Source organism: Eucyclogobius newberryi, unplaced genomic scaffold, assembly GCF_026437365.1.
Source record: "Eucyclogobius newberryi isolate DKJ021-1_F unplaced genomic scaffold, fEucNew1.0.hap1 SCAF_15, whole genome shotgun sequence".
In the NCBI taxonomy this organism is placed as follows: domain Eukaryota; kingdom Metazoa; phylum Chordata; class Actinopteri; order Gobiiformes; family Gobiidae; genus Eucyclogobius; species Eucyclogobius newberryi.
In genome coordinates this window covers 23,158,533-23,185,546 of record NW_027315779.1, presented here as the reverse complement: position 1 = coordinate 23,185,546, position 27,014 = coordinate 23,158,533, and the positions used below count along the sequence as shown (strand labels likewise).

Sequence of the window (27,014 nt, the reverse complement as noted above, 5' to 3'; positions counted from 1 at the left end):
AAGACCGAGGAGCAGATACAACAGTCTATACAAATGGCATTAGAAAGAGCCTTCAACAATGTAATGAATATTTGCCTCACATTATTTTTGCAATATTGTCAGCAGTAAATTATATTCATGGTAGAAAAACAATAGGTGAACGGTTCAAGAAGTCAGATTAACAACAGAGAAGACTTTTGCAAAGCGTACAATGTAAGTGCTTTGTGATAAAGATTGGACATTATTCAGTGTGTGGCTTCTCTAACTATTCATTGCACATCCATAAATTAAGTTTTCCACACAAACCGAGCCACACTTGTGAATTAGGTCAGTGTTTTCGGCCTGTGAAATATTGTGATTTCATTTTCACTTGCAAAGACACGTCATGGGATGTACAAAAACGACACCTTTTTGTCAGAGCGCATGTAACATTGCCATGGCCTGTTTCTCTGCTTCGTGTCTCTTCCTGAGGCGTTCCAGAGCGGTCAGCTGGGAAAGGTCCAGTCCCTCCACACGGGGAGCGCGCTCAGTGACGTCTTCAGTCTGATTCACCTCTCGTTTGTCTCTCATTTTGGACTGGACTGGTACAAGGGGTTTGGCAATGGTTTTAGCGTACTCCAAAGCCTGCAAAACACACAATGAATGCTGAATGAATCGCACCATGCGTCATTGGCATACTGCAGTTTTTTTTTAAAGTCATTATGCTATCGATATATTGAGGTCAGTGAGAGTTTAAGTAGTACCCAAGACATCTTATTTATCAAGCAGTTAATTAGTTTCTCTTATTTCCTTATTTATAGTCTGGAAGTAATGGCACAAACGTTTATTGTCATATTTACAATTTCATAGCAAACTAGTTTCTTAAAGTAAAATAAGAAAATGAGGTATTTGCTCTGTCAATTTAGATCAGATGTTCACGATTTTATGAAAAATAAGGGGCTACGTATGTCCAGAATTCAAATAAATCTGATGTATTAGCAAGAATGCATATATAGAGACGTTAAGTAAAGTAAGTAAGTAAAATGCGACAGGTATTCTTTTGTGGCTGTACGTCTTTGACAAATCCACTGCCACTTGCTGATTGTTCTTGCTTAACAACATCTATTATTGTGTTACTTGCAATCTTGTGAACACACACCTTTATTCTGGGAACTTTCTTGTCGTTGGTGTCCGGATCCTTGGCTGGGAGACAGGGAATCCTACTTGTCTTTTTGTTCTGCTCGCGGATCACATTTGAATACAGCTTCTGTCGTCTCATTTTCTCAGCATGTTGATGGTAACAGAGGGAGGGAGGCATGGAAAGAAGAGACAGAAGCCGATTATGAAAGGGGTTTTAATTAACCGAGCCATTTCTCCCTTAAGGCCCTTGCTTATTGTGCGCACGCCCGGCACAACCTCTCAAGTGAGCGCAACAAAAACCAAACACAGCCATCAATTCAAGGGGTTTTCAACATTAACACATATCATTCGCTAATAGGCTTGGCCCTGAAGATGCACAGGGCTCAATTTACTGCAAATTGGCCAAACATGCTCACTTTTTACAAACTGCAGATTAACAAAAGATATATCAAAGCACAAAGAGCACTTAACTTCTTAGGGGGGGCTCTCATTTGCTTTGTAAATGTAATTTTATCTGTGTCGCAGCATGGGAGCCTTTAAATTGTGAACTCAGACAAATGAAAGAGGGTCAGCGCTACACAACACGACACAGTGTTTTAGAAGGTCAGTAAAGCATCCGATTCCATGGCCTAAATATTGTAACATTGGCTAAATTGCATAATGTTATCGATTGTGATGTTACAGATGATTCCTTACTATTTTCTCCACAGCAGAGTAGTCTGGTCCGAGGCCTTGAAGAGTGACATCAGGCTTCAACTGTCTGTAATCTTTCAAGCTGTAGGCCTATAAAGAGGAAATACAAAGACTGTAGTTTGCAGACGTGGGTGAAACTGTATTCGTTAACATAATTCTAACCAGAGTTCATGTTTTTTTTAATTCCAAATGATTCAAAATATTAAGTAGGTTTAGTTTAAACAGCTCCTAAAACTGTTCTGCCCTACAAAGTCAATATGCACTAGCTGCACTCTCTGTTCACTGCAAACATTGGATATGTTGCTTGAAATGACCTAAATTTAGAATATTAATACAATTTAGTTGTTTTGACCAGAAGAGATTTAATGGCTTATGTGATGTAGACTAGTTACAAGAGTTTGAAAAAAAGCCTTGAAATAAGAAAATAATTTGACCCATGAAGTAACTAAATATGTTTAACCCATTGGCAAACTATTTGGTTTGGTATGAAATATGAAGAATTATAATAAGTCAGAAACACTTTTAAACAAGTAAAATCATCTAGGTCCATCCATGCAGCACTTTTTAGTTTTTGTAACTATTTATTTTTTAAACATAAAACAACAAAAACAGACATAAAACAAACTAATATGCTGAATTCAAGTAATTTTAAACTTATATACTGGTACAGTATTAAACAGTGTTAAACTGAGAATATATGGCTTTAAAGTCCTTCATTGGCAAAGGTGCACTAATGATTGTGTATTTATGAACTATTATTTAGCAAATAACAACGTCAGAAACGATCAGACTTTTTCTCCACGTGTCCTTAAAATACGGTCAATAATTTTTAAAGCCAAAACCATTAAGTATTTTAAGAGTGTTAAATTATGATTCTTTTTAACGTTTCAAGTAACATAACACATTTAGCAGTATCTGTGAGTTGTGCAAAACTCTCAGTAAAACAACAGAAAAGTGCAGTATCTGTGTCAGTTAGAACATCTCGAGCTGTAGTTACTGCGCTTTCCCTTTGTATCAACGAAGAACTTGTACCGTAGTTATCATTTTAACTTGAAGATTTCTTGATATTGGTACAGAGTCAAGCCAGAGTTGTGCCATACAACGTTATCAAAAATAATTCATTGACAATAAGTCATTTGAAGCAGGGTTTTGGTTTTACCTCAATTTAGATAAAATACTTAGTTACTGCGTTTTTACTTACAACTTACTGTTGTAGAGAGAATGTACAAAACGCTTGTTTTACTATGTTTTGTCATCTTTCTTGCTGATCTGACTCATAAGAGGGGAACATTTCTGATATTATAGGGTTGAACAGGGTTGAATAGGGTTAGGCTGACCTCAAAGAGCTCTTGACATGAACATTTCACAAAAGGAAAATAATAATTTAAAGAGAGCGCTGAAGACCTGCTGGTTAATGGGTATAGTATACTGTAGTATACATTGTACAGTTAATGAACTCTGAGCAATAAAACAATAAATAGAGGGTAAAATTAGCATAAAGGATACAGTATGTGCTATCAATAAACTGACTGATGTATATGGACTAAAAGACAAAAGAGAATTGATTGATTTTCTTACAGTCATTCACCATGAGCTCTAAAAAATATTTGATTTCGTTGGTGATAATGTGAACACAGGCTGACCCAGGCCAAAATAAGCAACTTACTGCAGAATGCGCCGGTATTGTTTGGTAAAGCAGGATTTGATTGATCCTAAGTTGTTCTCAGAATTAGTGCTTGGACGTAGACGCAACAACAGGGCACCTTTTCTTTTCAAGCCTACGAGTTATCTGCTCTGAGGCCAGCGCGGTGAGCCGACCTTTCAAAGCCGGTCTGTAATCTGGTCAGACATGATGCTGACATGGTGGGAGAGATGGAAGCTAGAGTGGGGGCCTGGTGGGCTCTACAGGAGGACTATGTGAAGGCTCCAGTGGACACAGAGACCTAAGCACATAATCACGGCTTCCGGTTTTCCGCCATTGTTCTGTTAAATCGATCTTCATGTGGCTTACATAGAGAAACATGAAAGCAATTAGTCTCTGTGGTTACACTACATTCACATATACTGTAGCATTCGACACTCGCGCTTCAGTGCTCAAATGCATTGTGGGGCATATCGTATGGACAGAGCCTTTAGCACGTGATCACCACTAACTATCATCACACAGTTGCACTTAGTTGCTTATCATGAGACCAAGCAAACTTCAGGGTAAGAAATTTGGATTGGATTTTGAAAGTTGTCGGCTGTTTCTGGATGCCGGTCTCATTTTTAAAGTTCTAAACGATCTTGCCGCTCCCCCTTAAAGGATTTTATGAGTAAAAAAAGGACTGAGTTGTGGTGGTGTCTATCAGAGGCACAAAATGAAACTGACACGTGCTCAACCTTCAAAACTGTTGGGTTGGAAACAAACTGTAATGTCTTGTAATGTTAAGTTGTGTGAATGTTTTAGTGTGTGTGTGTTTTTTTTTACTTGCCTCAAGACAACGGATGAAATGTAGCTACTGTGCTAACTAAGAAAACATTTATGTTGAAGCTGTTAATGACACATTAATATGCACTGTTTATTTTACCATTATTATTAGTATTATCTAACAATCTGACAACAATGGCTCTGGCGGCAAGCAGAAGCTTCTCCCAGGTCTTCTTCAGGTTAATGATGTATACACCGTCACTTTTCATTTTATTTTATCTTTATTTTTCCCCTCCATTGCTTATTAGGAAATGAGAGGTTTTGTTTATAGGAGTTTTTGTTTATAAGAGTTTTGTTTATATGAGTTCTTCTATTAAGTGTTTTTTAAACTTCCTATAAGTTATCTGTCCTTTTCCTCTGTATCTACCTGCGTTGCAACAATTACATTTCCCCATGTGTGGACAATAAAGGAATATCTTATCTTATCTTAATTCAAATAAATAAAATAAAATACAAATTTACATTCTGTACACAAAATCTTACACATAGTGCAGGTTAAGGTCTCACATCAGTTGTAGAAAGGTTAAAAACGAGCCCATTAAAGCTACAAAAAGCTGCATCTGTGTGTGTCACTTCTCATGTCCAGTCGCTTTACAATTGAACAGAAAGTTGGCAAAACCTCAAAGATGTAAAAACACAATGTACACATTGTGACCACACCTGCGCTGTTGACGCTAACAAGCCAGTGATGAAGGTAAGAAACAACAGCAGGGAAATAAACGAATGCAAATTGCCATCTTTAGTGAGGCCGTTCTGCACATACTCTTGTCTAATCACCTTATCTCTAAACACATCTTCACGTGGCTTTTCAGAGGCCCCAGCTCTGCGCTCCATAGAGTCATCTTATACCAATTAAGTGTATCTTAGTGGAGCGAGACAATTAGGCTGATGTTTTGTGCCCTTAGCCACTAGAACACTCCCCGTGGATTAAGCAGGCCTGTATGGAGACAGCTCAAGGGATTATTTGGGACTTCAAAGGGGCATTTATTTGTGTAACCTCTTGTATGTAAGGATTAATGCGGTATCCCATTCAATTTAGGAATTCACGTGGCACTTTTGTGTGGGGAAACTGCATAATGTGTTTTTCCAACTAACATTTACAAATTGTTAAAAGACTATTGTGCACGTTGAACCCTGCAGAAACAATTTAAAATTCATGAGGATTAGAGAAAACATTTTAGGAGTAATATCCACAATACATTCTGGTTAAAGTGTACAATGCAAAGAGGACAAACGGTCACCAACCTTATAAGCAGGCCTTGTTCTCAAGAGCTTCTTTCTCTCCATCTGCACGAGGTAACCATCAGATACTCTTCTTTGGCCAGCCTGTGTGGGACTTAACTCAGCTTCCCGCTCTGATCCCGGCTGGCCTATAGGGGGCAGCACTTTGTAGGAAGTGGACCTTTGGGGTGTGCTGGAGGGTGTATCTGAGAGCTGAGGTACAATCTGAGCAGTTTGGACTTCAGTAAGACTTTCCCTCTGGTCTACTTCCTCAAAGAGTAACTGTTTTTTCAATGTGGCCAGTCTGAAATCACCAAGAACAGAACTTATTATCAGTTACTTCATTTCAGGAGTCTTTAATGACTCTAGATGAGTGCTTTACCGTTGCCACTGTCCAGGGATGTTCTCCGGGTCCCCTTGGTTTAAGTCTGTATGAAGACCATCCTGATAAACCACGGTGGGATTTTGTTGACGTGTTTGTTGTGTACGTGATGTCCCATGACAGGAGACTTTGATGATGGACTTGTGTCGTTGCTGTGTGGTTAACAGAGAAAGATGTGTTGCAGTGTTCAGGTTGATGTTGAGGTGGATGGCAGGAGACAGAGGCTGGGATGAACTTGGGTTGTTGAGGCTTTTTACAGCTGCCTTTGTTAAATGGGAGCTCAGACTGTCTCCTGGCTCGGCTTTGACCCCTGGGGCAAGGGGCTGCTTCGGTTCAGCTGGATTTAAGTCTTCTTTCCGCTCAGCTTTCTTTCCCTTTTTTATCTGACTGACCTGAGGTTAGAGAACAATTAGGCGGATTATAATCTGCTTCTAAAATAACAATTCTAGCAAGTATTATCCCACTGCTTACACAATTTAGAATTTCCATTTATTGTGCTGTTACCTTGAAAAATCAATTGTGCATGCCATACTGCACACACAAACACCCGCACACATATACTTTTAGAAAAGGTTGCATTTCTAATCTATAATAGCCGGATGATACACCATTTTTGTGATGCTTTAATAGTAATGTAATGTCAAAACAAAGGCTTATTAGTATTTTGATATTTTGCTACATTTCAATTGTACGTAATTGGACAAACAGAAACCAATATTTATGCTATATTAGTAGCTCATACGTGATTAACAAGTTTTCAGAGCACAGACACAAGAATGAACTGTAAGTGAAGCCCAAATCTTTCTCTGGACCAGCAGACCCATCGTCGCCTCTGCATCATCGTACCAAATTATGTGTCAGGAGCTGTGCGAGTGCGCATGCAATGCTGCTGATTTAGCACACATGCTCGGCCCATTCCACAGGGGACATTTACACGACTCTGTGTGGAAGCGTTACGGCGGCTGTTCAAGTGCTTTATACAATAATGTCTTTCTATCGTTGGCTTCCCTCATGTTTTTGTCTTTTATGCCACCCACTGTTGCAACACTTTGATAGAATTAACAGGTCTTTAATACAAACTCAAGCTTTTTATTGAACTCTATTGATTTTGGAACTTACCTGTACCTGCTGTGTGTTTTGCAGCTGAATTTTGCTTTGAATTTCTGAGCTGAGGGTTTCTTTTGGAGCTTGCTGAGCCTATAAAAATAGAAATGTAATTAAAAAAATAAAACACATGCATGCAACACATTTCAAAAACCACCTCCACATATTTTTTCATATTTCAGTATGACAAGTATGTGTCGTATTTCTTTCTACAAACATATTTCACATTGTCGGCTGCAACTCCAGTGGTTTCTAATGCACCAGTTTACAGCAATGAAATACATTGTGTTAATGCTCTAATGAAAATCATTTAGTCAACTTCAAGACCCCCTTCGGTGGAAGAGGACCATCTGAGTGGATCAATGATATTGACTAAATGGAGACTTTTCACTGAATGCCACTAATACTGTGAGCGTGTATGGGTGAAGGTCAGGAATGAGTGTATCCAATTGTTACAAATCTATCAATAAACTGGTTCATAATAGGCGACATACACGTGCATTATTCTCAGGATTCTCAAGTGTCAGGACATTTTTGAAAATGTGTTTTAGACCCTATAGCGGTATGACGATTGTCTAAGTCAGTGTTAACAACAATGAGACACAAGCTGCGAGATCAAGGGCCAGTGTCCGAGTCTGTGATAAGCAGACATCAGCCTTTCACCTCCACCCAATAGCCCACACCGTCGCCCTTTATCACCCATTATAAAAATCCCAATCAGTTGGAGCAAATGATCAAGCCAGATATTGCATTTCAAGCATGATAAGCAGTGTAATATCTTCCCTGGCAAATTGGGGGGCCCGTAATTGCTTCTCAGCAACCATATCACAACAAAGTCTGGCAATTGTGGCTCGCTGTATTACCTCCTGTACCCAGGAAACATCTGCTTTTCCCAGTGAAGACTTCAAAGGGGCTACGGATTCTTGAATTGCATTTAGCTGCTATTGTGGCCAGCCCAGGTAATCTTGATTAGGTGTTTAGACTGAGGCAGGGTATACAGTGGAAGAGAGCTCCCCAGAAGCTTTGGTCTAAAGCTATTAAAAGATTGTACATTATGTTCTCCCTAGCTTTGAAGTGAGGGCCATGCGAGAGAAGAAGGGACTCGGAGGGGCTGAGTGCAATAGCGCAAGATTGATCTGCTACTTCTGTCTTTATCAAAGGAAGACCAAGCCAATCATCGCGACCGCTGCTCTGCGACTTGGCCCAGCTAAACATTTGCTGTATTAAGAAGTTATGTACATTTAATAACAAGTCTAATTACCACAACAAGTCGCTTTCACTTGGCTTCTCTCTTCAAAAGCCCAACATTAGGGAAGGGTAAAAGGGCTCTAACAACTTGATTGTCTGGAGCCCTGCTGATTGAGGAAAAGGATACAATTTATATCTTTGAAAAGGAGATGGATAAGGAGGCAAAACAGGGGCCATCATGACTATAAGGGTTGTCTTTGACTTGGAGAATTTCAGTTTATCCAACCTTGCCTCTGTAAGAAGCTATGACGTGTGTGTTTTATACATAATGCATAATTAGTGAAATAAGAAATGTTACACTTGTGCACAAACAGTAAACATTAAATAAGAATTGTATTGGGGCAATGTTCATAGAATCAATAGGTCACATCAATTCAGTTTAGTTTAAATTCTCATCTTCTCCTATACAACAAACAAATGTTCTGCATACCCCTACATTTTTCTCTAAAACGTTTTTTGTTTGTTTGTGTTTGTTTTTTAGACCATTTTCGCAGCACATGGTAAAGTGCACATTGCAGATTTGTGTCCTTTTCATACTCTCTGTCCCCCATTATGTGTGACACGCCTTCGAGGATACAAGGCAATGGAAAACTAATAAGTGGTCCCAGAAGCAAAATGGGGAAAAAAAACACAATGGCTGAGAGAAGAAACATTGCACAAAGATAACAGCTCTTGACTATGTAAATGGCAATGATACGAGAAATTGTAGCACGCTGGGGCTCAGATGGGTGAACAAGCTAGGAGGTATTATAGCAGCCAACAGCCTGGTGGGCCAACAAATGGGGAATGGGGACCTTTACAACCAATTATGCCACTGTGCCAGGTGCAGGGATATCTGAGAGCCTTTTGGTAACCATGCGTCTCTGATGTTCTTGTTGTACACATCAACTCATAATAAGCGATGCACTGCCAGACATGGCCTTTTCAGATGGTGGAGGAGAAGCAGATGAAAATAGCTAGCCTCCTCAACAAAATTAAATTTCCAGCTTTGGTCAGAAGATACATCATTGAATATTCTTTTTGTAGCTCTGATGATGACAATAAACCACAGAAACATGCCAGATGCCTGATCGGCACAAATAAAAATAAAAAAGGATAACATTTTGCTTGTGTATATAACAGCAGACTGTGCATGTCATGGTGGGACAACCACAAAATATAATATGACATTCAATTTGAAATTCAAACTAAAAAAAAAAAATGTATTGAGATTACAAATCTCTTTTCCAAGGGAGTCCTGGCCAAGAGTCAAATTTTATATTATATTGGTTCTGGAATGGCTTATCAAATCATCAACATTTCAACACAATTCACTCTGTCATAAAAACATCTCTGACTCCGGCGCACTTTCAGTTACAGTAAAATTCAGCGTAGTCAAACATATTCAGAAAATATTCAAAGATACTACAAATATCTCACAGCATTACTAAACACGAAATGCAACTTCACGTCACCCTACATTTCTAACACTAGAGCAGCTCCTGGTGTCTGCTTCTGTTACTGCAACATCTAAATACATGAAAAGTAGAGTGAAGTTGAACTGCAAGTGTTGAATCAAAGACCCGTTTCTAAAAGGTTCTGCATGTAAATCCACCTCCGCTGCAGGCTCCATCAGAGTGCACCTCCACTGACATGTCCCTCACTATTGTTTATTATTTTACAGGATCAAATACTATTCTATCTCTTGTTCAATCACATATAGCAGTAAATAGATTCATATAGGCTGGTGAAGATTAGGAACACTAAACTAAATCTTTTTAGGTTTGGAAATGGTTTTGAGCTAGTTGTTAGTTCCTCCAGTATTTGACCAAGTCTGTGCAATAATGTTAACATCTTTAGTAGGGCTGGGACAATATATGGCTTTGTAATATATCATATCATGGTTTTGATTTGCCAAACACTAGATTATTTGTAAAACTAACTTTCACAGGATTTTATATCATATTATCATATTCTATCAATATGTGTTAGCTGACAAAGTGCTGATTGATTCAAAAAAGCGAGAAATCTTATATTACATTTAGTTACTAACTTCTAGAAACTTGACTTGTGCATTCTATTTAAATTAATTCAGGGCAAATCATTGCAGTTCCTTATAATAGTGAACAATAATGCAAATCAACATTGTTTTTGTTTTTGATTTATATGGATTAAGTCTTTCAATACTTGTTAAAATCAAATTGCAATATAGCTGAATTGCAATACATATTGGATCAGGCCTTATGTATCGTGATCGCATTGTGACAAAAGCATATTGTGTATAGAAACATTACGTAAATAAGAAATTATAAGAAATGGCCCTCTTAGTTGCCGTTTGTTTACTAAACTCATGTAAGGTGCATCTTGGTGGAGCCTGTGGCAGAATTGCATGTGAGCGGAGATCTAATAATATTATACATTTGATTTGCACAGGCTCTTTACAGGACACTATTCACGCCACAGTCGGTGGTGGTAAACTACTACTGCCCTGGGATTGATAGAAGCAAGGCTGCCAATTCGTTCCCCTCCCACCACCACAAATCCCTCACACTCACATGATTACAAGGTGGATGACGTGTCTTGCCCAAGGACGTAACAACAGTTTGCACTAGACTAGAGCCACTGTTGCTCCACTGTATCACCAGCGCTCTCCGACCCAAGTACTAGCCAGGCCCAACCATAAGAGGGGGCATTGATACACATACTTGTAGTAATACATACCTTCACTCTGTTTTGGGGAACCCTTAGTGCATGTGCTCTTGCATAGGACCCATATTTTGTGGTGTTACGTCCCAATGTCATCTTATTCCGTTCCACAATATCCTCCAGTGTTTTTCGTCCTAATACCATTTTGTCCATTTGTTGTCCGTGTCTTACTTCAGTGAGGTTTAGAGTATGTGAAATATGCTCCTCTGGTAATTCTGATGTAGCATTATTATTTGCGTTTTCAGAGATATAGTTTCCCTTGGATGGTCTAAGCTGCCAGGTGTTGCACTGAGGAGGTGGAAGTGTAGATATTGCATTATTCCATCCAAATTGTGGATGCAGAAGATATGGCTGATCATTGCTGAGGTTTTGAGGCGTCATCTCCAGTCGCTGACTTGTGCTGGTTATCAACTTGTATCCTTCTTTTTTAAGCCCTTCTTTTCGGTTTGTGCAAGGTTTCTCTTCCGTGACTCGAAAAGCTTCGTCAACAGAGATAAGTGGACCCTCCTGGGACCATCCAATTCCCTTTGAGATCATCTTTGGGCTGGCACCATAGTGCAGGTGTGAATAGGCATCATCTGGGAACACCTGGCTTCAATGAAAAAAATAGACAACTGCAATTAGGTCATTCAACTCAAAGTGTTCACCGTTTAACTTAATCAAGGCAAATGGGACATATCAAATCCAAATCCACACATAGGTATAATTACATAATTAGTCAAATTACATTTAATTGTTAGTAAACATCCTCATTAATGAGATTTCCATTTCTAAAGGAAACTGTAAACGCATCTTGACACAATATTCTCCTGTGCCGGGAGGTCAACGGGAGCAAGAGGCATGAGAGCATGATTACAACGATGAGGCCTTTAAACAAAGGGAATTGTGCCGTATCATAGACTTTTAAAATTGAAACAGATGAGTGGGATTACGAGGCTGTAGTTACAGATAATTTTCGTATTTTCACCTCAGAGCTTACTAATGAGAGTGTGTTCGAGAGCTACTAGCGGGGGAATGGTTCACAAACGGCAATTTTCAGCTTATGAAATGGCCCGAAAATTGCAGGCTAAAATGCTCTTTCTGATGGTGATGAAAAGATCTCATTAAATAAATAGCAGAGAGCCTCTTTGTTGTGCTTACACAGGAGGACGAGGGGAGCCTAATTCTACTGCCGCTGATGTTGTGTGTTGGGGGAGGGTTGCCTAGGTGTAGGGCCCTTCACTTCTTATGAGGCCAAAAGGGTAAGGGATGTCTCACTAATGACTTACATTCAAACAAGTTGTAGAATGCATTACAGGCTACATGCAGCTGGGCACTGCCAATACAACAGACTCTTTTATTTCTTGCCCGAGATACAAATACAAAGGATAGAAAAACAGTGTTATATTGTGCCAGTGAATGAGTACATGAGAAATACTCTTACAGTCTTTGCTCAAACATCCGTTAGCAATATTTCAAGTTGGATATCTGTAAATTATGGTGCAAAAGGATGAATGGAGCATCCTAAATAGGAATCTTTCACTTGAATGAAGAATGCCCAATGGGTTTGTAAACTATGCAATGACAGCCATTGTGTGAAAGGGCTTACCCGCTTTGAGGAGGCAGTAGAGAGGACTATGAGAACATGATGATGGGAATAGGATTGAGTCCACTGTCTGGCTTTATGAAATAGAGCCTTTTGTGAGAATATGTCATGGTCATTTTCTCATGAAACAATGTACTTTAGAGGCAGACCGACACTTGGTGGGCATCAATTTACACGGGTTAATGACAGGAAAATGGAAAATTTCCCCTCTCTATTTTGAAGGGAAATGACTATCCGTGTCTGAAGGAAGCGAGAGGAAACAACTAAAAGGGTGCAAATAAACAGATGTGACAGAGTTCTCTCCATAGATACCCACCTTTCCCTCCTCAAAAGAGCCTTCACGAGGGACACTTATTGTGAGTTACCTGAGCCAAAACAAAATCTAATTTCCCGTCCATAAAAGCTGACATTTTGAAGAAGGTGAATTTGAACATTACAATAGAACTTCCTTTCAAGTTTTTCCTTTTATTTAGGCCGTGGTATTTGTTCACCTGCTAAACGAGTTTTGGCCATTTCATGTTAAACAGAAAATAGAAAACAGAATGAACTTTTACAAAACACAGCAGCCATTTAAAGGCCTGAATCTAAATGTTTACTTGAAGCTACCATGTTGAAGGTTTATTTTACTCCACGTATAATAATAATAATCTTAAATACGTTTTATATAGCACTTTTCAACAAACTCAAAGAAGCCGACCCATAATATGCCTAAACATTACGATTGCTTATTTCAGTGGTTCTCAATCTGGTCGGGGTTTGCTAAATAATAAATAAAGAGGCGTCCTGTAGATTCTTATTTTTGGCCTCCCACATTATTGTTTCAAGGCCTATGTCCTTAAAATAAAATAAAGTATTAGAAATAAGTCACCTTTGTCATTTTGCGGGAGCCTATTCATGTGTTTGGGTGTTGCAAATGTAAATTATTGTTATTATGGGGCTGAGAAAAGGTTGAGAACCACTGGCTTATTTAATATGCTTTTAGTTGTTACAATGGCCAGACATAAACACAAGCATAAAAATCATTATTTTAGCCTGTATCTAATAAAATTATTCATACATTTGGTTATCCATCTGAAGCCTACATGGTGACCAAAAACTGTTAAGAATGTCCAGTCTGTCACTGCCATCTGCTGGACTAACAGTGTAGTGAGTGAGCTTAGAAAAGTGATTAAACAACGGTAAATTAATAATAGCTAATCTAATCCAATCCAACCCAACATTACATACATTTAAATGTGAATATGACTTCACATGAAGTAAAATGTGACATTTGAATAACTCAACCTACCTGTTTGCATGTCCCTCATTTCCTTGATACTCCGAATCTTGACCCTGTGGCAGGATAGGGCTTTTTATGACATGTTGGGAATTGGACATTTGTAAACTGTCAAAAACCCACAGATCTTCATCATCATCATCTGAATCTTCATCTGTCTTGTGTGAGGTGTTAACGTTCTTGTTCAAACACACAGTTTTTCCTTGAGAGCTGTTGCTTATATTCAATTGCAGCTGCTGTTGATAGACCCTTTCCTGGGCCAGACTCTCGGTGTCTGATTCTGCACAGTCCCACTCAAAACTTTGGCCCGTAGGCTGTTGATGAGGTGCTTTTGTCAAGCATAGCTGGATGTTCCTTTGCCTTTTATCCATGCTGGCATTGGACTATAGCAGGATTTTTCCTGCATCTGTAACTGCTGGAAAAGCAACACACAAGATCACATTAAACTTGAACTTAAGAAGAGATGTATCCATCTTTGGATGAAATCTCATTGTGAAAATAAATCTCAGTTGGTAAAAATCGAGGTATGAAGACAGTTACTTTTTAGTCCACGTTGGTACCCTTTAAAGTGAAAAGATTGAAGGAAATTAATAATAAACCAGATTTTTTTGATAGTGTCGTATTAACTTTGATATCTTAAAACTACCCAACAAATAAACAATAACTAGTAGTAGTAATTGTATGAAACAAAAGACAGATTTCAATCAAACTAGTATGATCACATCTTTGTACCAATGTTCTAGAGCCAAATAGGGAAATCCTCCAATTAAATTAAATTAAATGTTCTCTCAAATGTTTTAAGATAATTTGGGAGGCACTGAAACTAATGTTAAAGTCCTAAAATTAACATTTAAGTGAAACAAATTTAGCAATGGGAGATTTTACAGATTAAAAGTGTGATAGTAAATATTTAACAAATCATGAAATTATGATTATAAAAGAAAAATGTAAAGTACAAAATTATGTACACAACAATAACAACAGTTTCTCAATTCCAACAGATTCACGATAAGACACCGTCACTGATGCCAGCGACTCTCTCTTTAGAGCTGAAAAAAGCTTAAATGAAGATTATAGAAGTTCCACCTCCGAGCTACGTGAGCTAACAATGATTAGCGCTGTCGTAATGTGCTGCTTTCTCCTGACATTTCTGAGTCTCTTAACGTTATTAAGATCATTAAAAGTGGGGGGAAAGCTGCACATGTTGTTAGGCTAGCTTTTGGAGTATGGGTCGAGCGTTATGAAAGCATAATTAATATTCCATTAGAATTTCCCATAGACTGCATATAAACGCATTTCAAGATGTAGTTATTACTATCGATTGATTTGGCTACTTATCAAAACTATAGACACGTTAACAAAAACAGAACCACAGAAAAAAGGAGGATGTGAAACCTACCTTCCGATTCCCAACAATGTAACCATAGAAACTAAGAACGCAGATGTGGCGTTTGCGTGCACCTCGGAGACTTCGCTATTATCACTATCATAATAAATACATTAAGGGCACTCAAATTCCAGGAACTACTAAGTCTTTCCCAATAACGTACATGCATAATGCTGGTAGATGGCCATTTCATTGATTTGTATACTTTGTCTTTGCTTTTGTTGATAGTGTGTTGGACAATGTTTAAAGTTCCTCGAGGAATCTTTCATATTCAGTTTCAATAGAACTTCTCATGCATTTAAACATCCCTTTGCACAGGACTGTTTTTAAACAGATATTAAAAGTTGGAAACTTGTATATTTTCTCTGGGTCAAAAGATTAGTTTTTCAAGGCATTCATCGCGCTTTACTAAGTGAAGTGACTCTTGCCTGACCCCTGGTATTAGTGTCCCACATTAGGACTGACGAGATCTGACATTGGAGAACAAACTGACACCTCAAGACTTCTACCACAATTGCATTTTTTTGAGTTCAAGTGGTCAGTCCCAATTTCACTAAACGGAGTCTTTAGTCTCTTCACTGACCTATGCAATAGATTTATTGCATCATAAAAGCTACACTTCAACCTATACTGTGTGGAGAGGCCACAGGAGGCATCTTAAAATGACACAGCTGTGAATCACTTTTTTGTATATGGAGTCATCATATTTGATCGGTTCTTAAACACTAAACTTGACAGCATAAGAAAACATAATCAAGTTTAAGGGTCAAATGTTTTATTGCTAAAGCAGTAAATTACATCAAGTGAAACAACTTAAGTGCAAATACAAGTTTTGAACAATAAAAGATCCCTGAACCCTTAAAAATACGCTCTTAAAACTGCACTTGAGCCTTAAGAGGGTTAATGTCTTAGGCAGAGTGGAGGTAGTAGCAGAACCATTGGAATGTTTAGTCGACCTCCTCGATGGTTGGGCCAGAGGAGCCACCTCCTGGAGCAGCACCACCAGCTCCAGGGAAACCTCCAGGCATGCCCTCTGGCATCCCACCCGGCATGCCACCAGCACTCTGGTACAACTTTGTGACAATAGGGTTGCACACCTTCTCCAACTCCTTCTGCTGATGTTCATATTCATCCCTCTCAGCAGTCTGTTGGAGGGGGAAAACAATTAAAGAAAGTCCACAGTGCAAAACGTGAAATAGTGACGTTGTTCTTTACCTGGTTCTTGTCCAGCCAGCTGATGACCTCATTACACTTGTCCATAATCTTCTGTTTGTCTTCTTCACTGATCTTGCCGGCCAGTTTCTCATCCTCCACAGTAGATTTCATATTGAATGCATAAGATTCCAGTGCATTCTTTGAAGACACCTTGTCACGTTGAACGTCATCTTCTTGCTTGTATTGCTCAGCCTCCTGCACCATGCGCTCGATGTCTTCCTTGCTTAGACGACCTGTTGAAAACAAAACACTTTAGACACAGCCTCGTCTACGCTGTAGGGTTGATCTTAGTTAAATAGAAACGTACCCTTGTCGTTGGTGATTGTGATTTTATTCTCCTTTCCAGTGCTCTTGTCCGCCGCAGAGACGTTCATGATGCCGTTGGCGTCAATGTCAAACGTCACCTCGATCTGGGGGACGCCTCTGGGAGCAGGTGGGATGCCCGTCAGCTCAAACTTGCCCAACAGATTGTTGTCCTTTGTCATGGCACGCTCACCTTCGTAAACCTGTTGAACAGAATTCAAATAGGTCATGAAATTTGCTAAAATTCTACTTCCGTCATGTGCAGAGCTGTTCGCTCAGACATCCAAGGAAGGTCGTGGCCATCTTTGGTCTTTCAACCTCTGGTGGAAACTACGAATGGCTGGAATAAACGTCATCACAGCGAGACTAAAATACTGGATCTTTCAGGGAGGCCTCACCTGAATGAGCACTCCGGGCTGGTTGTCAGAGTACGTGGTAAACGTCTGGGTCTGCTTGGTAGGAATGGTGGTGTTACGCTTGATCAATACGGTCATGACGCCACCGGCGGTCTCAATACCTAGAGACAGAGGGGTGACATCCAGGAGCAGAAGGTCCTGGACGTTCTCGGACTTGTCCCCACAGAGGATGGCAGCCTGGACAGCTACAAACACAAAGATCACATTAAGTCACTCCCAGGTTAGTCAGTCACAGAATGGAGTCATCTTTAAACTTACCTGCTCCATAAGCTACAGCTTCATCTGGGTTGATGCTTTTGTTGAGTTCCTTCCCGTTGAAGAAGTCCTGAAGCAGTTTCTGGATCTTGGGGATACGAGTAGAGCCTCCGACCAACACAATGTCGTGGATCGCCGCCTTGTCCATCTTGGCGTCACGGAGGGACTTCTCCACTGGGTCCAGGGTTCCGCGGAAGAGGTCAGCGTTGAGCTCCTCGAAACGGGCCCTTGTGATGGAGGTGTAGAAGTCCACGCCTTCGTAGAGGGAGTCGATTTCAATACTGGCTTGGGTGCTGGAAGACAGGGTGCGCTTTGCCCTCTCGCAGGCCGTGCGCAGACGACGCACTGCCCTCTTGTTGTCGCTGATGTCCTTCTTGTACTTGCGCTTGAATTCAGCAATAAAGTGGTTAACCATGCGGTTGTCAAAATCTTCCCCACCGAGGTGAGTGTCACCAGCAGTGGACTTGACCTCAAAAATGCCATCTTCAATGGTTAAGATGGACACATCGAAAGTGCCACCGCCAAGGTCGAAGATGAGCACGTTTCTCTCAGCGCCCACCTAAAAGTTCAGCATGAGTATTTTTAAATACATTCCTCTCATGTAGAACTACAACAGTTAATCCAAAGAGAAAACCCACCTTCTTGTCCAGGCCATAAGCTATAGCTGCAGCAGTTGGCTCATTGATGATACGAAGGACATTAAGGCCTGAGATGGTGCCAGAGTCCTTTGTTGCCTGACGCTGGGAGTCATTGAAGTAGGCAGGTACAGTGATTACAGCATTAGAGACATTCTGAAAAGGAAGACAACGTGTCAGTGACAATATCTGCCGAAGTTCCACAACTTTAACCATTAGACTATTTACTTTTCCGAGGTAGGCTTCAGCAATCTCCTTCATCTTAGTCAGCACCATTGACGAGACCTCCTCTGGGTAGAAGGACTTTGATTCACCCTTGTACTCAACTTGAACCTTCGGGCGAGTGTTGTCGTTTATGACATTAAATGGCCAGTGCTTCATGTCGGATTGTACTACAGCGTCATCAAATCTGCGGCCAATTAGACGTTTGGCATCTGCAAAGCAATGTTTACTTAATACAAATATATCATTGTAAACCATCTTTGGAATATAAACCTCTGGTGGAAACTACAAATGGCAGGTCTAAACTTCAGGTCAACGATTCTTACCGAAGACTGTGTTTGTGGGGTTCATGGCAACCTGGTTCTTGGCTGCGTCTCCGATCAGCCTCTCCGAGTCGGTGAAGGCCACATAGCTGGGTGTGGTCCTGTTGCCCTGGTCGTTGGCAATAATTTCCACTTTGCCATGCTGGAAGACTCCCACACAGGAGTATGTGGTCCCTAGATCAATGCCAACTGCTGGTCCCTTTGACATGGTTCCTAAAACAAAAAAATAAAGAGATTTTGTAGCATTTCAATTGACTACTATAGTATGCAGCATATTAGAAAACAGCAATTTGTCCCCTTCTGTAAGCAGCAACCATACACACAATGCGGTTACGAAAATCAGAAGTGAAACAGTCCAACTAGCGTGTATATTTATACATTCATTAGAAGGGGAACAAGGAAGAAGTTAATGTTGAACAATCGCTTCGCAGCGCACATGCGCAGCTGAGGTTGATTGTTCGAGAACATTCCGCAGCCTCAGAACGCCCCTCCCCCATCTTCTGTTAGCTAACCACATGTACTGCGGCTTAGCATCTTGGATGTATCATCATTGTGAGCGACCGATGAGCATGTGAAATACACTTTAGATATCATTCATCACCAAGCCTTAACCGGTACATAAGCTAGTAACCTAAATATACGGAGAAAGAGCGACTAGGCCCTGCAATCAAGTTTTTTTTTTACGGTTTAATCGAGTTTAACCGTAATATTGAAATAAATGCAAACGTTACGGTAAAAAGCTATAAGAATAAAATTCGATAAATACTGACCCAATATTTGTATTACAGAAGATAAATTTGATGTTGAATCTTGGTGCAGAGGGGACGATGTTGTGTCCTTGCCGGTTTGTGAAGGGAAAGGAAGGATAGAGGGGCGCCGATTGTTGTATATATAACCGGCAAAGTGACCAATCAGATTCCAGCTCACATGCTCCTTTGCGCTTCTCGGCCAATGGTGGCGCTGTTCATTGGTGATGTCCTGATCGTAGGAAACACTTCCTGTTTGATTGTGTTGAAATTTCATAATCACTCATAGCATGGTTTACAGCCCGCAGCTGCTCAGCACTCTTGTTCATATCATCTGTTTTGTAATTGTTGTATTGACGGTAAAATTAGACGGATAGACTACAAACCCAGGCATGTGTTATAGGGGAATATCATTTTATTAAGTTCAACTCATACAATTTATCGGACAAAGAATAGCCTTCTATATACATTACAGAAATATACATATAGTATATACAATACACTGTACAGTTTTACACAAATGTATGTTTTCCATTCAAGAAGGAACAGACTACTTGTGTTTTACAGCTCTGTTTCCTTGACATTAGGTGTTGTTGTAGCCTGTGGAGGAAGTTGGGTTGGAGAGTTCTGTTCATTGGTCACATTCTCTGGAGGTGTCATGGGAGCTGGGTTAGTCACAGTGATGACAGTTGGCTCTTGGATGACGTACTGTGTGAGTCCTGTATTGAAGAATCCTGATGGACAAAGTAAGAAACCAAAAGTAAGGCTATTGCTCAACCAGTGACTCATTTTAAATATGTTCACTCCCTGAAACCTGTGTTACTTGGTGGGTGGGTGTATGGGCTATTCCATTATGTTTCATAAACTAAATTTGTTTTAAACTTTTTATATAGCCTAATGAAGATCACAGTACATAGATTTTCTTCTGGAGGTTTGTAAATAATTTTGCTCTTGCTTTCTCAATAATAGATGTCCTACTCCTTAGGACAGCCACTTCTTGAATAGGAACCTAAGGCAACACAACACAAAGATATTCCTCACATCTACCCAGAAGGCTTCAAGGATGGGATTTAAGAGTGCCTTTTCACCTTTACAGAATAGGTTGCTTTTCATCATTTTAAAACTCAAATATACACAGGGCTATAATCACACTATACAATTTTCACAGCAACAGATGTTACTGACAGCTGACAGTGACCTAGGGCTTCAATCAATGCCACGTGACACTGAGCCATTTACAAAGGTAACTTTCATATTACGTATTTTATTTCCCTTACCATGTGTAACATAATTATTTACCTTAATGACTGACTATAGGTTACTCACCTCTTCTCCTTTGGGTAATTTTGTTCTCTTGGCTTGATTTTGATTTACTGCTAGACTCAGATGTGTCTATGTCGTCATTCTCTGTTGAAATTAAACAAATATAACTTTTCCAGTCATAACGTTTCTGTTGTAGGCTATTACTTATTACTCAATGCTATATAAAAGTTTTCTTACCCCGTTTCCAAATGATATGTGCTTTCCTCAGTTTGATGCCAATGAATACAACGACCACCAACAGTCCAAGTATAAGGCAAGTTATCAGGAAGACAAGTAGAGATGGATTTTCTTCATTCCCTTTTTGCCTTTCCACATCATCATTGCCACTTTCTGCCAAAATATATAGTAAATGTTAGTCCGCAGTCACTTGTTTTACAACACAGTTTAAGAGCAGTAGTCTACCTGTGTTGTTGTTCTTTGTTTCATTGAAGGAAATGTTTAAACCAGCGGATGTCAACCCTTCAAAAAAAAAAAGGTCAGATATAATTATGGAAATCTTTGACTGTAGTGCTCAACGTATACCGCTAGATGTCGACAAAGAACTTACAATTGCCTGTGGTATTCAATATTCTTCTTTCAGTGGTTGAATCTACTGTTGAGGCTTCTAACAAAGAAAAAAAATCAATTAAGACTGTCACTTGAATCTATTTGTAAATATGAGAAAAATGTAAAGTAATGAAATAAAAAACAACCATGTATCTTATTAGTTAGTAATTGCACTTATTGTAGATTACTAGAGTTGGTAAGATAGGCAAAACAGAAGCCTTGGGGCATCAATGCTTTCAGAAACACATCACACAGGAAGCCCTTCATGTGGTGTTATGTAGGCTATAATGATGCATGCTGGTGGCCTGACACTGTTTATTCATGCCCATATATGGATCATAAGGTAATTTTTAACTGTTTACAAAATGTGTACAGTATATTTACCACTGTTGAATTGAGAGGTGTCTATAGGGAACCCTGTGGTTTTGTCATCATCTACAAGAACAATAAAAATGGTCATTCCAAAAGCCTCAATGCACATCAATTCATAGCATTGGTCATTCATAAGTAAATGTGTTAAGTTAAAGATGTAAAGTGCATGTTTACCTGTACTAAACTGTGGAACAGTTGTAGAAAACTCTGTCGTGAAAGCCTCTTTTTCTGTTGTGGAGAATTGGTCAGAAGTTAGTTCTCCTGTCGTGGGCAGAGTTTTTTGTTTCATTGTTGCCTCTGGTAAGTTGGTCGGAATTTTAGTTGAAGTTTTCATTCCTGTCAAACCCACATAAAATTCCACTTTATTTTCATTGTTAATGTGTGTGCAGAAAACCAAAGTGAAAGTTGAATTTTGAGACTCAATAGGGAACCTTTTAGTTTCTTTAGCCTCTAAGTACAATAAAAAGGTGTCATTTTAGGCTGAAACAATTCCACAAAGCAATTAATTGAAGAGAAGTTTAACATATTATCAACACTTATTCATACAGGTTGTGACTGAAGTATGCTTTATGTAATTAATATGGTCACGATATTAACTTTTCAAACTAGGTTATAACTGATGATAAAAGCTTCAAACTTGATTTTACAATTACAACCCTACAATGAAAACACATCATCTTCTTTTGTATTTGATTTGTATTAGTTACAGTATTACTGTAGACATTTTATGACCATATGTAATATAAAAATTGTGTTCTGAATGAAACTTATGCCATCAGTCACGTATTGTAGGTTTAGTATTCTCACCTGAAGTAAACTGTGGTGCGGCTGTAGAAAATTCTGTAGTAAGAGACACTTTTTCTGTTGTGGGGAATTGGTCAGTTGTAGTTGTGGTTGTGGTTTCAGGACGATTTTTTCCGTCTGTACAAAAACACACAAAATTCCACATTGTTGACGTTATGATGTGGAAAATCAAAGTGAAAGTACACACATATTTTTGACCATGCAGTCAAACGTGGTTCACACGTCTGTTTTGAGGAAACAGGAGTATTTACAACACAGAAAAGAGGAAGTAGTCTAATATCAGGGATTTTTAGTTATTTTTAGAGTTTCTTCATTAATTAACACATGTCATGAAGAAAGTCCAACAATCACATTTAAAGTTTTGTCTGTTTTGTTAATATTCCCAAAATGTCTGCATTAATCTTCATAAAATATTTAATATTTTCAGTGTTGTACTTACTATTTGATGGTCTAATTATGACAAAGTCCATCAACGGTCGGAGTGAGAGCAAAGCTGGATGGCGGACAATGCATTTTACAACGATGGCCTTTTTAGCTGGCTTAATATATAACCTGGCAGTAGTTACATATTTTTTGTCTTCTTGGTTGTTTTGCTCAAGACCTGTGAAGAAAATATTTGTTGTATTTATTTTATTTGGATTTATTCATAAATTGTTATTTGGTATGAACTTGAAATATTTACAAGAACTAGTTTTCATATATATACATATATATCATTAAAAGAGGACCATAAAGAAAAATGAATCTTGCTTTTTCTTTCAGGTGACTTTACAACCTGGCTATTCTAAAGCTTACCGCTGTGAAATTCAGGTCCATTCTTGATCCGCCAGGAGATCTCTGGAGGAGGATAGTTCCCTTCAGCTGCACACTTGATGACAGTCTCTTTGTTATGGGTTGTAACGGTCATCCGGGGCCGGTCTATAATAAGAAACACCATGAGTAATGACGACAACTTACGTGATCATTGGACATCAGTCTAATCACACTGACCTAACACTGTGACCTCCAGGGTCTTCTCCACAGTGTGATGAAGGAAATGGGAGCAGGTGTATCTACCTCCATCACTGAACGTAACTTCAGAAACACGGATACTGTACTCGGACTCGGACAGCTTAAGGAGGCTGAAGCGTCCGTTTCTATGAACTGTCAAAAGATATAAATAACATTAAAATGGATTATTGGGACTTTGATGAACACAAAATAAACTGCATCTGTTTCACCTGAAATCATGTTGTAGAACATAATATTACCATCAGGATTCTTCCACTCCACGGGATGTTTGTGTCCTTCGTTTTTGATTGAGCAGTTTAGGTCGAGCGTACCGCCTTTCATTACTGTGATCTTCTCCAAAATAGCAAGAGATACTGAAGAAAAGAGAAATACAAAATTCACTTTTAAAAGGTTAAAATACTGCAGCTGATGTGTTGCCATTTTGCACATCATATTTTATATTGACAGGGTTCGGCAAAATAAGTGTTCAACTTCAGCCTAAACTCTTTCGGCCTTTAAAATGCTCCCGTTTAATTTGGACTATAACTAAAACAATTTATTTTTATTTTAAGTGTATAAGTTAGCCTTTAAACCAGGAAAAGAATGCTGATGAATTGGGAGCTGCCAAATTAAAATAAATACACATTATATACGCTGCTTCTTCTTCTTCTTCTCCTCCTCTGAATAAGTAACTTTTGTGGTGGAAGGTCAAAGCGATAACATCTACATGGAGAAAGCAGATGGTCCACCTGAAAAGTTACATAGTGCCCCTTTAACTGTTGTATGATTGGGACCAAGGTTGATTGACCACTCAAATAGAAGGTGACGTTACAAAATTAAACCTCTTCATTCCTACCACTATAAACAAATGGAATATGTATATATCATGTGAGAGGAAAATGAAAGCAGCAGCCCCCTCTCATACAGAGTGTGTGACAGGAAACTGTGCGGTCAAATCATATATCGCCCTGACAGAAACAAATGAGGGCGAAACTGAACTGAACTGAACTGGTCTTCTCTTTCCTCTGGGGGAAACACATGTGGAGGCTTGTTCACACCACACACACGGGGGAAAAGCATCCTCCGCTGAACTTTACAGCGTGTGAAATGAAATGACAACGAGTGTAACAACAATACTAAAATAGTATTTGTATGTGATGAATAAAAGAAAATAAGGGCTTTGTGGAGCGTCTAATTATGTTTTATGAATTTATCATAATGTTATATAGAACTATAGGCAAAAATTATTCAAATGTAATTATCACAATATTAACCATTGTGATAACCCTTTAGATTAATAATGATTTAGATTATTTACAATTATAAATAGTAATAATTGAAAGATACATAGCCCTAAATAAAGCACAAAGTTTGAATACATTTTTGAATCAATACACAATTTTAAAGTGTTACTCCTGAGTCGTAATGAATGATTGTAATGTTAGAATTTATTCAGTATTCAGGCAGTAGCTCAGTGGTGACAGCATTCACCCATCACCCACTTCAGCCATAGGTCTTCAAACAGTTCACCTTGCCCCGTATGACTGTGATGTGTTGGTGGTGGTTAGAGTAAACAACGGCGCAACTGAAATGGTCACATTTATATAGCGCTTTTCTACTGTCAAGGCACTCGAAGCGCTTTACATCAAGGAACCCATTCACACACACAATCACACACCAGTGTTCGCAGACACTGGGGGCGAGAGGGGTTAGGTGTCTTGCCCAAGGACACAACGGCAGTATTCACCTGAGGCAGCTGCGGTCATCGGATCAGAAGACAAGCACTCTACCACTGAGCTACTAATGAGCAAATTAGCAGCCTCACCTCCATCAGTCTACCCCAGGGCAGCTATGGCTAGCTCGCAACCACTAAGTGAGGAGTGAATAAATAATGACTACACGTTCAAATGGCTTTTAAAGCTTGTAAACCGCAGTGCACAAGTGTAAAGATGTATTATTATTTTAACAGTTTCTGAATTGTATTGTAATATTTTTTTAAATGATAGTATTCATGTGTTCATAAATCACACTCACCATGTACGTGTAGAATCAAGACACAGAGCTGCCACTTCCCTTCCATCTCGTTGGCGCACAAACAAACTTGAGCAGTGCATTTCCTCATCTCTTCACTTTTAACTGTGCGCCTCGTGGTGGAGGGGCACTTCCATGACATCACGGCCATGTGGATTCCACAAAGTGTCTCGCTCACCTGACTCCTACATCATGGGGTTAAAAGGTCATTTTTTAACTTAGTCTGATTGTTTAATTGGATGTAAAATAAATAAGTATAAGTAAAAATAAGAAGATTCTCCATGGAGGATTTTGTAAGAAAATCTTGTATGGCTTTAGGTATTAAATTGAAGCATTAGGCTAGTTTTGTTTTTTTAGTTTTGTCTTTATTTGTCAGGGACCATGTACAAAATAATTAATCTTCAAGAGAAAAGATGATCTGCACCAGATTTAGCTACTGCTACTTTCCATCTACAGTCCCTGGGCAGGTGAATACATCACAATAATAAAAGTACACATTTCATTACAATTACAACACATTGCACTTCATTATTAACATTAGCTCAGTAAAATAGACTATAAAACAAATTAATTTCTAAGAGTTATAGAATCAATTTAGACAAAAATACAGCTAAAATCTAAGTTGGCTGATGTTGGCAACGTTGATTATCCAGGATGTGCTTTTTCAAGTTTCGAGTGAAGTTATGAATATCTACAGACAATTTCAGACTATCTGGGAGTTGATTCCACTGTTTGATAATTAAAAAAGAAAGAGGATATTTTCTGGATGGTGCAATTTCTGCTGCCGTGGAGCGTGTCGATCGAAGGATTTTGAATGGAGTTCTTAGATTTGTAAATAAAATAAAATTGTCAAAACTAAGCATTGTGTATTTGCTAAGGATGTTGCAATGGTGACAATGAAGAATTATTTTTGGTCAAATGCCTTTAATGCTTGGATATAGAGATCTGAGAGATTTGAGCACAGTCTCATTGGCCTGAGACCAACAGGATAAACAGTAAGTCATGTGTGGGATAATCATAGCATTGAAATAAGTGAAAGCAGCTTCTACTGTCAAACTGTTTCTCATGTGTCTTAAAGATGAGATATTATATTTGATTGAGTTGCATACTTTTTTATATGCTTTTTAAAAGACAAAGTCTGATCCAAATAATTGTCTCAGTGACAATGATAATCTTTGTTCCATTGATATAGATGTTAGCTATATCTTTAATGTTGCTTGTTTTTGTAAAAAAAAATACCAACTGTATTTTTAATATTGAGTGTTAGGCATGAGGATTGAAGCCAATTACTGATTTTATCTATAGAAGCAGTCAATTTGATGACCACTTGCTGCATATCCCTTCCATGCGCATAGATGACAGCATCATCCACGTACATGAGGATATCTACATCTCTGCACACATCCGGGAGGTCACTGATGTAAATACTGAACAGGAAGGGTCCCAAAATTGACCCTTGTGGGACACCTGTTGTGCAGGACTAGAGTTGCACTATTGGACTATATTTAGAAGAAATGGTAATATGATCGGTTGTTGGGTTTAAAATCCAGTTGTTGTTTGATTATAACCTGAGAATACATAGCCAGGGCACGCTGTGGCATGACCTTCACTTCATGCCAAAGAATAAGTGAAATACTTTGTCAATGTTTGTTCACGCCTTGAAAAAACCTCTTGTTACTTGCAG

The 27,014-nt window shown here is 38.9% G+C and overlaps 3 protein-coding genes and 1 non-coding gene across 4 annotated transcripts; all 4 read right to left on the bottom strand.

Moving 5' to 3' along the window:
• Positions 1-393: 393 nt before the first annotated feature.
• On the bottom strand, positions 394-14,174 carry jhy (junctional cadherin complex regulator). The gene is made up of 8 exons (XM_072445609.1): positions 13,775-14,174; positions 10,917-11,493; positions 6,984-7,061; positions 5,865-6,256; positions 5,507-5,786; positions 1,796-1,881; positions 1,118-1,247; positions 394-603 (listed from the first exon to the last, which is right to left on the bottom strand). The coding sequence occupies exons 1-8, from the start codon at positions 14,131-14,133 to the stop codon at positions 394-396; spliced, it is 2,112 nt and encodes a 703-aa protein (XP_072301710.1). The 5' UTR covers positions 14,134-14,174.
• A 1,829-nt stretch (positions 14,175-16,003) lies between these two features.
• Positions 16,004-19,434, bottom strand: LOC140361171 (heat shock cognate 70 kDa protein). Its single transcript, XM_072446882.1, has 9 exons — positions 19,289-19,434; positions 18,522-18,731; positions 18,202-18,407; positions 17,977-18,129; positions 17,342-17,897; positions 17,066-17,268; positions 16,672-16,870; positions 16,365-16,597; positions 16,004-16,294 (listed from the first exon to the last, which is right to left on the bottom strand). The coding sequence occupies exons 2-9, from the start codon at positions 18,724-18,726 to the stop codon at positions 16,097-16,099; spliced, it is 1,953 nt and encodes a 650-aa protein (XP_072302983.1). The 5' UTR covers positions 18,727-18,731; positions 19,289-19,434; the 3' UTR covers positions 16,004-16,096.
• LOC140361287 (small nucleolar RNA SNORD14) lies at positions 16,939-17,031 on the bottom strand. The gene has a single exon (XR_011926966.1). It is a non-coding gene; the product is annotated as a small nucleolar RNA SNORD14 (small nucleolar RNA).
• A 267-nt stretch (positions 19,435-19,701) lies between the features above and the next one.
• Positions 19,702-25,397, bottom strand: LOC140360373 (uncharacterized). The gene is made up of 13 exons (XM_072445588.1): positions 25,334-25,397; positions 23,560-23,673; positions 23,300-23,452; positions 23,105-23,227; positions 22,749-22,910; positions 22,313-22,426; positions 21,680-21,841; positions 21,518-21,568; positions 21,135-21,191; positions 20,990-21,046; positions 20,765-20,917; positions 20,591-20,671; positions 19,702-19,998 (listed from the first exon to the last, which is right to left on the bottom strand). The coding sequence occupies exons 1-13, from the start codon at positions 25,377-25,379 to the stop codon at positions 19,826-19,828; spliced, it is 1,446 nt and encodes a 481-aa protein (XP_072301689.1). The 5' UTR covers positions 25,380-25,397; the 3' UTR covers positions 19,702-19,825.
• Positions 25,398-27,014: the final 1,617 nt, after the last annotated feature.

Coding starts and splice junctions, on each gene's coding strand:
- LOC140360373 (XM_072445588.1), bottom strand. CDS start 25,379: ATGGAAGGGAAGTGGCAGCTCTGTGTCTTGATTCTACACGTACATG. Junction 23,228..23,299: donor CCTGGAGGTCACAGTGTTAG/GTCAGTGTGATT, acceptor TTCTTATTATAG/ACCGGCCCCGGATGACCGTT. Junction 21,192..21,517: donor CACCTCTCAATTCAACAGTG/GTAAATATACTG, acceptor TTTCTTTGTTAG/AAGCCTCAACAGTAGATTCA.
- jhy (XM_072445609.1), bottom strand. CDS start 14,133: ATGGATAAAAGGCAAAGGAACATCCAGCTATGCTTGACAAAAGCACCT. Junction 6,257..6,983: donor AAAACACACAGCAGGTACAG/GTAAGTTCCAAA, acceptor CTCTAACCTCAG/GTCAGTCAGATAAAAAAGGG. Junction 1,248..1,795: donor TACTCTGCTGTGGAGAAAAT/AGTAAGGAATCA, acceptor TTACCATCAACA/TGCTGAGAAAATGAGACGAC.
- LOC140361171 (XM_072446882.1), bottom strand. CDS start 18,726: ATGTCAAAGGGACCAGCAGTTGGCATTGATCTAGGGACCACATACTCC. Junction 18,130..18,201: donor CTGAAGCCTACCTCGGAAAA/GTAAATAGTCTA, acceptor CTTCCTTTTCAG/AATGTCTCTAATGCTGTAAT. Junction 16,871..17,065: donor AGCCCGGAGTGCTCATTCAG/GTGAGGCCTCCC, acceptor TCTGTTCAACAG/GTTTACGAAGGTGAGCGTGC.